A 13056-nucleotide genomic window follows, 5' to 3' on the forward strand; every position below is an offset into this window, starting at 1 on the left:
CGCGCCACAACTAGTGAGCCTGTGCTCTATAGCCCGCAAGCCACAACTACTGAGACCACGAGCCACAACTACTGAAGCCCGCGCGCCTAGAGCCCGTGCTCCGCAACAAGAGAAGCCACTGCAATGAGAAGCCTGCGCACCGCAACAAAGAGTAGCCCCCGCTCGCCACAACTAGAGAAAGCCTGCGCACAGTAACGAAGACCCAACGCAGCCAAAAAAAAAAAAAAAGTGTAAATAAATAGCAAAATTCAATTTATTTTTTGAAAACCAATTTTCTTTCTTTTTTTTTTTATGTCTTTTTTCAGTATTCCAGTACGAGTGACAGGAAAGAACATGTCAGAATTACAACCAAGTCCCAGCCAGGCTTCCTGGAGCGGCTGAGTGAGACCTCGGGTGGAATGTTTGTGGGGCTCATGACCTTTCTGCTCTCCTTCTACTTAATTTTTACCAATGAGGTATGATGTTTGGGGTCCCTCTGTGCAGATTTAGGGTCCCTGCAGTATCAGGGAGCAAAGACTGTGAATTCGGAGGCTGGATATGGTAATAAGGGTCTAGATTTTATGGGGGCAGGAGCTGAATTAATCAGAGTTCTTTCTTTTGTGACCCACCTCACGACTGATGTAAGCAGGAGGGGGAATGGATCTGTTCACACACCTGCAATCCTGGGTAGCATCAGTTTCAGGCATGGTTGCATCCAGGCGTTCATGCTGGGTCACTAGGAATCTCCATTTCTCCATCTCTTGCCCATTTTTCTCTGTTGTGGATGTTTCTTTGGCAGGCTCTTCCTTTGTGGTGGCAAAGGTGGCCCTGTAACTCCAGGGTCACATCCAAGCAGCTTAGCAACCCCAGGGAAAAGAGGAACCATCTCTTTCTAAATCTGTTTAGCGAAAGTCGCAGGGAGATCCCTCAGTGGCCTCAGTCCTCTCTCTGAACCGCTGCCTGTGGCCAGTGGACACAGGATGTGATTGCCGAGGCCTGGGTCACGTGATTTGAACAGGTGTGCGATCGCCCCAAGTGAAGCAGGAGGGAAGGGGCGGAGAAGGCAGAGGAAGATGGGGGAGGGATGCAGGACAGAAGAAGCAGCAGCTCTTCCTGGCACGGGCGGTGCTGAGATGGGTGCCGGGTGGCCTTCCTGGGAGAGCGCACGTCCTGGGTTCCTCTTGCCCAAGGAGAGGGCACAGCTGTGTCCAGTGGTTGAAATCCTCACTCCCCGCCGTGCACAGGGCCGCACAGTGAAGATGGCGACCTTGCTGGCTGAGGGACTCTCGCTGGTGGTGACCCCCGACAGCATCCACAGTGTGGCTCCGGAGAATGAGGGGAGGCTGGTGCACATCCCTGGGGCCCTGCGGACGTCTAAGGTAGGCTTGGCGGTGGTTGCTGACCCGCGGAGGCCGGGACACATCGCAGGATATTGTCTGATGGAGGATTTGAAAGCGTGGGCCTTGGAGACGGGGACACTTGGTGTGACTCCTGCTGTATCTCTCAGCAGCCGTGTGGACCCATCTTTCCTGAGTCTCAGTGTCTTCCTCTGTCAGATGGGGAGAATAATTGTAACAGACCAGGGCCCGGTTCTGAAGATTGGGTGGGATTCAGTAGCTACCCTCCCGGCACAGACTCTGGCCCGAAGCAAGAGCCTCACGAAGAGGCGCTTTAACAGTGATGATGGATTTGTGTGTCTGGTGCCAGGTCTTCTGTCTGAACACCCGACACGCTGCGTGGGTACCGCGCACTTGGGCCGAGCAGCCTGAGCCATGCACGCGGCTCGTGTCACAGGCTTGCAGGTTCAGCACTCGGGACGGGCAGCTTCCCTCGTCTCCCCATGCGAGCAGCCGCGGAGTCCTCTGTGCTCTTCTGCCCTCTGGACCTGTTTCTCCTCCAGCCCAGCTTCCCCCGAGCTGGGCGTTCTTGTCCTTTATTTTTCTTGTTTGATTCTATCTGAAGCTCTTGTCTGATCCAAACTACGGGGTCTACCTCCCGGCTGTGAAGCTGCGGCGGCACGTGGAGATGTACCAATGGGTGGAAACGGAGGAGTCCAGGTGAGGGGCCAGCGGGTGGAGAGTTGGCTGGGGCTGAAGGAGGCGTGGGGATTAGGGTGACGTGCAGGTGGCACTCACGTTGACACTTCTGAAATTTACAGTATAAAATCTTCCTATCAGAGAAATGTCGAGGTATCCCCCAGTTACTGGCTGATGGTCTTGTTTGGAGGTGGCAGGAATCTCCTGCAGAGGGGCTAGGAGGAGAAAGTGGGCTTGGTTAGCTCCCTTCCGGGGAAGTTGTCTAGGGCTGCCCCAGCTTAGGCTCAGACGGACCTGTGCCAAGTTGTGTCCCATCTTCTCTTCCATGGTGTGCGGGGCGGTGGGGGGCGGGGGGGGGGGTCCTGGGTCATGTGCTGTCGGATCTAACAGGAGCCCCAGGCAGGCTCTCATCGACCACACGTACTAAGACTGAGGGTGGAGAGGGGACTCGGGGAGCCCAGGTGGCTCAGTCTGGGGCAGGGCAGCCTCAGGGGCCTCCACAGGGCTGTCGCAGAGCAGAGGGTGCAGGCAGACCGCTGAGCCCACGGGGCAGGGCTGGGACACAAGCTAGGGGAGGCGGGTTTCAGCTCAGGATGAGAAAGCTCTTTTCTCTAGTGAGCGCCTTTGAGGCCTGGAGCTGGCTGTTTGCCAGGGAGTACCCTGTTTCTGGGCTGGTGTGGACCAAGCCTGCTCCATCTGGGGAGTCTGACCTGGGAGCCCCGAGGTTGCTTCCAGCCGGAGATGCTTAGAGATGGGGATGCCTCGGGAGTGATGGGCTGACTCTGGTGCTGCCTGTGCTTTCCCTGCAGGGAATACACCGAGGACGGGCAGGTGAAGACAGAGAGGAGGTACTCCTACAGTGAGTACCGGGCCCCGGGCCTGCGGGCGGACAGAGCACCTCCCTGCACACCTGTGGGCTCTGTCCTCACCAAGCATCAGGCTCCTTGGGTGCTGGTCCTCAGAGCCCTGCTCTCCCATCCATCCAGCGAGGCTCCAGTAGCCGCCCCTTTGGCTCCCGAGTGGTCGCAGGCTTGGATAAGAGGACGTGCGGCCAGTGGGCCTCAAACCTGAGGTTTACCGTGCTTTCTGCATTTTTTCCCTCTGCCTGAAACAGACACTGAATGGAGATCGGAGATCGTCAACAGCAGAAACTTTGACCGAGAGATTGGCCACAAAAACCCCAGGTGAGAGCCAGGTCCTCAGGCCTGAGCGTAGCCTTGTCAGCCACTAGCAGGTGCCCAGCCTCAGCCTCCTCAACTGAGTAATGGAATCGAGTTGCTTCTGTCTCGTGAGCTGATGAAAATGTGGGACAGGTTTCCGAGGCCAGGTCCTGTGCTGGGCACCAGGAACAGAGGTGAGACCTGACACCCCTAGCCCCAGGTGACCTCCCCTCAAACAGGTCACGGGTGTAAGGCCGGACTGAGTGCCTGGAGGGGTCACCAGCGGTTGGCGTGGGTGGGAGGACAGTCAGCAGGGGCTTTCAGGAGGCAGCAGCGTTTGACCCGGCCCTGCTCGGGGCAGGATGGGGGTGGCGAGACAGGCGTGACACTGGGCTGGGCCAGGGAGGGCCTTGAATGTGCACAGTAGGGTTTGGGTGTTAGCCCAGCTGGGAAGGGTCAGGAGGGTGTGAAGTCCGTGGAAGGGCCATCTGAAGGCCGGGGGACAGGATGGGACATGCTGGTAGGGGTCCAGGCAAGAGGGTAGGAAGCTCTGGGGGACAGGAGGCCGGAGGGGCCTGCTCCTCCCGGGCAGAGGCTGAGGCAGGGGGGAAGGACCAGACTGTGGGGCTGGGCTGGACATGCAGGAGCCCCCTGGGTTGGGACCCTGCCCAGCACAACCCACAGGGACCCAAGCAGCGCCTGCCCAGCACCCTCCTTCACCAGAAGCTCCCCCTCTCCCACAGTGCGATGGCCGTGGAGTCGTTCACTGCGACAGCCCCCTTCGTCCAAATCGGCAGGTTTTTCCTCTCGGCGGGTGAGTCTCAGGCCCCTTTAGATGAGCCAGCATCGACCCGGGGCCCTGCACTTGCACCTGGCCGCCTCCCAGGAGCCGGGGCCCTAGCACTCAGCCCTCAGATGCTTAAAGGGGTCCCCTGCTGTCCTGGGCATGGGGTCAGCCGGAGCTTTCCCAGCATCGTACTCTGGGCCGAGGCCAGAGGGCAGGTGTGTCCCCAGGAGGTGGGGAACCATGTAGAAGCCCCCCTGAAACGCACACCGGGGAGCAGCTGCTAGGTGCTGCGTCCTCATTGGGCTGACGAGGCAGAGCTGAGAGCCCTTGCTTGGCAGCCCTGGAGCCGGCAGCGCAGAGAAGGCCCCAGGACTCCACTTCTGAGCCCCACTGGCACCCAGCCCTGTGCCCGGGGTCGTCCGGTTCATCACAGGCCCCGAAGGGACTCGAAAGAGAGGCTTGCAAGGGACAGGGTGGCACCACTGGCCGCAGAAACTCCTGGGGCTCTGTCCCTGGGTCTCAGTCCCTGGGCCTGACCCAGGAAGGAGGGAGAGAAGACACTTAGGTGGCAGATAGCCAGGGGGACGGGGGAGAGACTGCGTGAGCCAGGGCCTGGCTTGTCTGCTGTCTGCTCTGGCGCTCAGCTGGTGCCAGCCATGCCAGCCAGCCCCAGCCTCGTGCTGTTGCTGCAGCAGGGAAGCCAGGCCTGGACACAGATGACCAGACCCAAGGTGGAGTGGCTGCCAGGCTAAGGCCCTTGCAGAGCTGATGGGGAAGAGGGGACAGGGAAGGCTTCCTGGAGGAGCTGAAGACTGAAGGGGGCTGGCATTGCGGAAGAATGGAGTCGGAGGGGGACTCCGGGTGGGAGACGGCGTGTGTGGACGCCCCGGGTGTGTGGGGTCCCCAGGGGGCGAGCCAGGAGGTGGCTGCATGGCTGGGCTCGTGAGGGTGCTTGGAAAGGCTGTCAGGCTGAGGGTTTGCAGCCAGGAGCTGCAGTGGACTCAGCACTGTTTCTAACTGCCTGCCTCTCTCAGGCCTCATCGACAAAGTGGACAACTTTAAGCCACTGAGTCTGTCCAAGCTGGAGGACCCACACGTGGACATCATTCGCCGGGGGGACTATTTCTACCACAGTGAAAACCCCAAGTACCCCGAGGTACCCAGCGGGCTTGGGCGCTCAGATGGCAGAGGTCAGGGCCCCAGAGTCCCGCCCCCGACAGCGCGTGGGACTCAGAGCGCAGGTTCAGACTCTGGTCCAGTTCCGGTGAATCACAGCTACACTCGGGCAGGGAAATTGGAGGGGAGAGGCTTTCCGGGAGATGGGGCCACCTGGGCAAGGGCAGAGGTCATGGGAGTGGGGCACGCCGTGGGCCCAGCTGACAGCTCCCGCCTCCCTCACTTGCTTCTCTTCCACCCCAGGTCGGAGACCTGCGCGTCTCGTTTTCCTACGCAGGGCTGAGCGGCGATGACCCCAACCTGGGCCCAGCTCACGTGGTAATCAGCTCCCCGGGCCGACTCAGGGGGGCCTTCCTGGGCGCAGATGCTGGGGCCCAAGCAAAGGCTGTGGGCGCCCCCCCACCCCCACCGTGTGCACACGTGCCCTGTGCACGTCCATAGGCCCCAGGCTGAGGGCGCGGTGCTGGGGGTCTCGCAGCTGGGCCCGATGAGGTTCTTTCAATCACGTGCAGTCCCTCTGCCCCCAACCCCGGCTTCTGCTCTGTAGAGACTCGGTCCCGCGTTCCTGACCCCGTCACCCCGGCCCCAGCCCCTGCTCAGCCCTAAAACGCGCTTCTGCCCGGGGTCCTCCCTGGAGCTTCGGACGGAGCAGCAAAACGGGAGCCACCGTCCCCCGGGCCGACGTGGAGGCAGAGGCTCGGGGTGGCGTGGGTGTTCCCGCTCGCTGCCTCGTTGGCACACGGTGAGGAGGGGCGCTGGGCCCGCGGGTGGTTGCCCCGCAGCTCTAAGCCTGAATTCTCTGACCAGGTCACCGTGATTGCCCGGCAGCGGGGCGACCAGCTGGTCCCGTACTCCACCAAGTCCGGGGACACCTTGCTGCTTCTGCACCACGGGGACATCTCAGCAGAGGTGAGTGGCCACTGTGCACCGTGCTCTGCCCTCCAGTGGCATGTCACAGACTGCCACCACGGAGGCAGACCCAGCCCCGAGGCGAGGGAAAGCTGTAGAAGGGGCTAGGTCTCCCTGTGTGCACAGCCCACGTCCCCGAAGTGGGGAGCAGTGGGCAGGGCCCCTGCCGCCTGGTGTGAGGGGCAGACGCTGAGCTCACAGACATGGAGACAGCAACCTCCTGTGCCAGTGGGCAGCAGGGGACGTTTTTGCTGAGTCCCAAGTGAAGAGAAGGGGCCAGCCAGTCGCGCTAGCAGGCCAGGGCCCTCCTTGTCGGGGCCAGGACGCCAGGTGGCCCTACCCAGGGAGGGGCGGGCAGAGGCCCGTGAAGGCTGTGTGAACTGGGGTGAAGGGGTTGAGCTACGTGGCCCCAGGACCAGGCGAGTGAGGGCGGGCACCTCCAGAGAGACCAGGGCACCCACCCCATCCGTAAAGTGGGGTCACGCCTCACCCAAGCCCCGAGGAGAAGGGGTGCAAAGATGTGCCGTTAGTTCAGTGCCTGCCTTAGAAGTTAGCCTGTCCTGTCCAGGCAGGGCAGCCTTCTCTGTAGCAGAAAGTGCGCTTGTATGTTGTTGACGAGCACAGTGTATCCGTGGAGAGCTGTTCTGAGCCTGCCCTCTCAACCCATAAGGGTTTGGAAGGTTAAGGTAGTGGGCAGGCGGCAGGGCTTAGCTGTGACCCTTTGACCCGCTTATTGGGCCTTCAGCTGTCGTCCCCTCCCTTCGGCCCCCAGTCCAGGAGGCGCTGGGCTGTGCCTTCTTCTTGAGCTTGGGACGAGGGTGTGGTCAGGCTGCGGCCCAGTAGCCAGTTACCAACCTCAAGGCAGGGCTGGCCCCTCCCAGCCTGGCGACTGTGAGTCACACTTTCTCAGGCAGCTTTCAGGGCCCCAGGGAGTTTCTAGAATTAGGAGGCCCAGCCCAGGCCTCTGTCCCGGGGCTCCAGCCTCCCGCAGGTGGGGCCCCGGTCTCAGAGCTGCCCCCCAGAGAGGAGTGCTGGGGCTCGTGGCTAGACGCCGCGTGAGGATAGATGACCCCTGGAAGGCGCTGCTGCGGCAGGAGGGTCAGGTTTATTCGGTGAGACGGTGGGCTGGTGGCTCTTGGAGGAGGCGGGCTATGATCTGAGGGCCCAAGCCTGCCTGCTCTGTGCTGCCAGGTGGGCGAGGCACGTAGGCCTGGGTAGTGCCCTTTCCTCCCTCTGGTCTGTCCAGAAACGCAGTGGCTCCTGGGTCAGCCCGGGCCCCTCGGCTCTGGCCCTGCCGACTGGGTAGGCTGGTGACCCCTGGAGCTGAGACGTGACGGCCTCTCCCCGCTTGTCCTCCAGGAGGTGTTTCGTCGGGAACAGAAGAGCAACTCCCTGAAGACGTGGGGCCTGCGGGCGGCCGGCTGGGTAGCCATGTTTGTGGGCCTCAACCTCATGACGCGGATCCTCTACACTCTGGGTAGGTGGGGAGAGACAGGGCCTCCTTGGCTTCTCCTACCGCCACTCTCCCTTCCAGCCTGGTGGGGGGCACTCAGCCCATCCTGTGTCCCCAAGGCTTTGGGACGAGAGAGCAGGGGAAGCAGGATGTGGGTCAGGATGCTTCCAGCGTAAGACCGGGCGGATGCTGACCCCCGAGGCTGCGGGTTTCCCCGCTCCATCCACCCGCCCATCCCCTCAGCCCTTCACCCCTTCACCCCTTCACCCCTTCATCGCACAACCAAATAGCCGTGCTGAGGAGGCTGGCCGGCCCGTGCCAGGCCTGAACAGGGCTCTGGATTCCTTTCCTGGCCTGGCTTCGGTTTCCTCACACCTAATTTGCAGAGTTCTGTGAAATGTTTGGCAAATAGGAAACACTCAGGAACTGTTACGCTTCACCCCCACCCCAAATCCTGGGCTGGACTTGGCACGGCCGCTGGCAAGTCTGGAACGCAAGGGAGAGCGTGCCGGGCTGCCCAGGGCCCGGGGTTGGCCCGCTTGAGCCCCAGAGCTGCCCAAGCAGCCCAGCCTGGCTCAGGAGGACCAAGTGCCTGGGGTGACTGAGTGCTGGGCCGTGGCCGCTCTCCGGGAGGATGGGGCTTCTCGGGGGACGCCCTGTCCAGTGAGATGGTTCTGTCCGCCGTCTCTGGGCCCGGAAACACGTCCCCTGCTTACCCTCTCCAGCTGGGGAGAGTCTGGCTGCAGTAGACACAGACTGTCAGATCATTTTATAGCTGGGAAAACTGAGGTGAAGGGAAAGGAAGGCTGTTTCCCTTGGACAGCTGAACTGTGCTCAGAAAGGCAACCGTGTCTTGGGCACAGTCGCTAAGTCCATCGTGGCTGTGACCTTGGACAGGCTGTTTCCCTCTCAGAGCCCAGTTCCACCATCAAGTTTGTCTCATAGGGCCCTCCTTTGACTCTCCGACTGGTTCTCTCCACACTGGAAGGCTGATCCTCCAGAGTCAGAACAGACATGAGAGCACAGAGGGACAGTGCAGGGGAGGGGCTCAGGAATCTGCAGCGCAGGGCGCCCGTTCACACCTCCACTCCTGTGATGAGCACTTTCCGAGTGCCTGCTGTGCGGAGGACGCTGCTCCGGGCCCCGGAGGCCACGCAGCCAACAGTACGGACAAGGTCGCTGTCCTCTCTGGGCTTACCACAGAGACTAAGACCTGAGGCTCTGCACTCAGACAGTCTTTTTTTTTTTTTTTTTTAATTTATTTTTGGCTGCATTGGGTCTTCGTTGCTGTGCACAGGCTTCTTCTAGTTGCTACAAGCGGGGGCTACTCTTCACTGCAATGCATGGGCTTCTCATTGCGGTGTTTTCTCTTGTTGCAGAGCACAGGCTCTAGGTGCACAGGCTTCAGTAGTTGTGGCACGCGAGCTCAGTAGTTGTGGCTCACGGACTCTAGAGCACAGGCTCAGTAGTTGTGGCGCACGGGCTTAGCTGCTCCGCGGCATGTGGGATCTTCCCGGACCAGGGTTTGAACCCTTGTCCCCTGCATTGGCAGGCGGATTCTTAACCGCTGCGCCACCAGGGAAGTCCCACTCAGACAGTCTTAAGTTTAAATCCTGGTTATGCCACCTTCTAGCTGTAAGTTTAACTCCCAGGCCTCAGTGATCTTGTGGGTGATCTGAGGTTAAGAGCAGTACCGGCCTATGCTGCGGAGCAACTAAGCCCGTGCGCCACAACTACTGAGCCTGCGCTCTAGAGCCCATGTGCCACAACTGCTGAGCCCGCGTGCCACAACTGTTGAAGCCTGTGTGCCTAGAGCCCGTGCTCCGCAACAAGAGCAGCCACCACAGTGAGAAGCCCGCGAAGCCCGCGCACTGCAACGAAGAGTAGCCCCCGCTCGCCGCAACTAGAGAAAGCCTGTGCGCAGCAACGAAGACCCAACGCAGCTAAAAATTAATTAAAAAAAAAAAAGTTTAAAAAAAAAGATCAGTACCGGCCTTACAGGGTAGGCGTGGTGTGGTGCAACACATGGTCCCATGGTCAGTGCTCAAATGTGACGTGTGCTTGTGGGGGCCGAGTGGGGGCCCTGCCGTCGTGGCAGACACCCAGGCCGGCCGTGCAGACCCAGCGGCACCAGGCCCCTGGCCCATGGGAACTGAGTGCAGATCCTCCCAGTGGATGATGGCTATGGAACGCCTGCCTGCAGAGGCCAGGAGGCCAAGGACGGCTAATTCCACAAGAGATGACGGATCCGAGACTGTATCACGTTGGGCGGTAGACTGCAGGGTCCTCAAGGTGGGCGGCTGGGGCCTGTTGAGTCCCCTCAGCCCCTCCATGGAGCTGGGTGCACAGGTAACTGGTAACGGCTTGGGTGACCGAATAGGTCCCTCCAGGAAGGGCTGAGGGGCCCAAATAAGCCCCCCAGGAGGCTTATTCAACTGACAGATGAAAGGGTTTTTTCTGTAACGCCCAGCCTGCTTTGTGAGGGGCGGCAGCCAGGTGCTTGCCGCCATCCCCGGAGAGTCTCCGTTCTGCCCTCAGCGCACGAGGTCTCAGAGCACGACCACGCGCCCTCCCTGGGGCTGGGACGGGCTGCAGTCAGGAGCAGGGCTCCTCCTCGTGTGACCGCCCAGCTCCCTCAGGCCACATGCCCCCACCACCACCTCCTCTTCCTCCCTACCTGGTCCAGAGACAGTGGCTGGCGGGGCGGGGAGAGCAGCAGAGCACGGGGGCCTGGGAAGCCTCACTACCTCTCTCTTCCCCACAGTGGACTGGTTCCCCATCTTCCGAGACCTGGTCAACATTGGCCTGAAGGCCTTTGCCTTATGCGTGGCCACCTCGCTGACTTTGCTGACCGTGGCCGCTGGCTGGCTTTTCCACCGGCCCCTGTGGGCGCTTGTCATCAGCTGCCTGGCCCTGGTGCCCATCATCGTTGCTCGGACACGGGTACCGGCCAAAAAGCTGGAGTGAGCCGGGGCTCCGGCACCCACTGGACACTGCCTGTGCCTCGGGACCCAGGTCATCCCCTCCCCCAAACCCACATCGGTCTTGGATTCCGCACGCGCCCCACTCAGGTGGCAGCCTTGGCAGTGTGCATGGGTGTCGGGTTGGCGTCCATCACTTAGCACTTCGCACCCCTTCTTGCCAGCGGGCAGCTTTGGTGGCAGGAGGTGGCTCCTGTCTGGCAGCGTGACACACGCTCTCCTGCTTGTTTCCTTTCCTTCTCTTGGGGCCGTGCGGCCACTTGCGTGTTTCACTTAGCTGATGTCTGCCGCGGTGGTGACACTCAGACCTGGGGACGGTGTCAGGCTCCACCATGAACACCGCCGTGCCCGCCTCCCAGGACAGGGCAGCAGGGGCACCACAAACCCACTCTGCGCATGGAGCTTGATTCGGTACTTAAGAGAACCGGGGGGTGTGGTGATGAGGAAGGTGGACGTTTGTTGGGCTTTGCACGCACATTACCATTTGGCAGAATCTTTGTGGCGCGTAGGACCCCCACAGGCCTGGTTGTTTCTTGCTACTTCATTTCTCTGCACACAGCTCCCCGACCTGCCCTAAGAGGGGGCAGTTTCAAGTCAGATCTAGAAAACAAACACCTCTGGAATGATGTACGTCTCAGACTGTTACAGAAAAAAACCCTTTCATCTGTCAGTTGAAGGTAGTTCAGAGCACAGAAAGTTCAGTGGGGCTGTTACTTACCTGGTTGAGAAAGTTAACCTGTCGGTGTTCTGGGTCCCTGAGAAGCTTTTCAAAGCTTCAGGTGCTTTGAAACCAGTGTTAGCAAAAGGCTCGTTTTCCCTCTGGGAGGAGATGGGCGTCTCTATCCGGGAGAGAAAGGCATTTCCTTCCATCCTCTGGCATCAAAACCCAGATTTTCTTGAAGATGATTTTGAGTTTTTAGTCAGTTATCCTAAGTGGGCTCCTTCGTGGTGACACCCCACCCACCAACCAAAATCAGGCGTCAGAGGCTGCAGATTTGAAAGCTCTCTGGCCTGGCTCTGTTCATCACAGGTGTGCTTTTGACATTAGCATCTGGGTCTCAAGTGGCTGCCTCTGGGTGATTTATGTGTCCAGTGTCCACAGCTTTATTCCTAAATCAAATCTCCCCATGCTTATTTAATTCACAGTTTTAAGTTTCCCAACTCCTCTCAACACCCTTTGAAAGATCAAGTATGTTGTAACACTGATGTCTTAAAAGACTTGTGTGTCCTTTATCTTTTAACTATTTGGAAATTGTTGTGTTTTGCTGGGAGTGGCTGCTTTAGTGGAATCAGTATTTGGCAGCTGAATAGGGCTTAGAACTTCTGAAACTCAAGAGCTAATAACATCTCTCGTTGTCCTGGGGCATTCGTGGTATAAACAGATTTTTCATGTTCAAAACAGCCAGCCCCAGCGATGAGTTATCTGGGTTTAAGGACTGAAATAGTGTTGTTCACTGTTGCTTGTTAAATGAACAGTTTCTTCGATCTCTCAACTCTTAAAGATGCTTTTGGAAAGCACAGTGACGAGATGATGGCTAAACACAAAATCCTTGATATTTGGTTTGTGTAATATTTTTCTGGCACAGATTTTAAATTACTGCCAATTTCAAGTGTTCTTAAAGACCAAAATCACGTTAAGAAATATTTCAGGCCTTCGGGAAATCATGATGAAACTTGTATTATCTTTGTATTCTTGATAAAAATTCAAAATAAATTTCAAAACATCTTTTGATACAGGAACTTGCCATTATCCCTTTTTTTTTTTTTGCATTGTCTGAAATTTCTGTCTGAAAGAATTCAGCCGTAGAATTTATTAAGAACCCTATGAATTTTTGGAACTTAGGTTCTAAATTGCTTTCAGTGGTTAAAATTGGTTTCAGTTTTTGAGAAGGCACCTCAGTATCTCTAGCACTTAGAAACCTGCTCTGGTTTGTGTGGACTTACGCGGCTCCCACCTTTGCCGGTCTTCAGATCCTTCTCAGAGGTGGGAGGGACCTGGCACAAAAGGCATCCCGCATCTGCCGCTGACGAGCTGTGTGACGCTAGGCATGGCAGTGACCTGAGCCTCAGCTTCCTCATCTGTAACACGGGGACAGGGCCTCTCTATGGAGTGAGATAAAGCCCACGAGCGCCTGAAGAAGTGGGCAGCCGCGAAGTGTCCACCCTGCAATTTGAACTTCTTTCCCCTTGTTACAGGATTTGAAGCAGGTGAGTGGTAACTTTTCAAAACCTGAGGTTTCTCTCCATTTCCAAGATGCATGCTAGGAGCTGCCATCTGCCTGAAGAACTAGTTATTCCTGCAGAGACGGGGCAGTGCTCTTGACTCAACTCCCAGAAAACACGGTGCTCACTTCCAGGAGGGTGAGAGCCAGCTCTGGTGCACAGTGCCAGACCGGGCGGTTTCCATGGCAACCCCCATGTGTTTCACAACAGGAGCCTGCCTGCCAGTTCTTGCTGCATGAGTCACACCCCAAGTGTTTTGCTTGTTTCCCTTGGATAAACTGACTCAAATTTTTAATGGCTCCTGTCAAAGATTAGATCATATATCCTGGATTAAACATAGAAATAAAAAAAT

General features: G+C 58.3%; 1 protein-coding gene across 1 annotated transcript; it reads left to right on the plus strand.

Annotated features, from left to right (window-relative positions):
- Positions 1–311: 311 nt before the first annotated feature.
- Positions 312–10652, plus strand: TMEM43 (transmembrane protein 43). Its single transcript, XM_065885197.1, has 11 exons — positions 312–455; positions 1224–1358; positions 1942–2036; positions 2825–2874; positions 3130–3199; positions 3919–3989; positions 4997–5118; positions 5382–5456; positions 5946–6047; positions 7407–7524; positions 10265–10652. The coding sequence occupies exons 1-11, from the start codon at positions 399–401 to the stop codon at positions 10465–10467; spliced, it is 1098 nt and encodes a 365-aa protein (XP_065741269.1). The 5' UTR covers positions 312–398; the 3' UTR covers positions 10468–10652.
- Positions 10653–13056: the final 2404 nt, after the last annotated feature.

This window comes from Phocoena phocoena, chromosome 10 (genome assembly GCF_963924675.1).
Source record: "Phocoena phocoena chromosome 10, mPhoPho1.1, whole genome shotgun sequence".
In the NCBI taxonomy this organism is placed as follows: domain Eukaryota; kingdom Metazoa; phylum Chordata; class Mammalia; order Artiodactyla; family Phocoenidae; genus Phocoena; species Phocoena phocoena.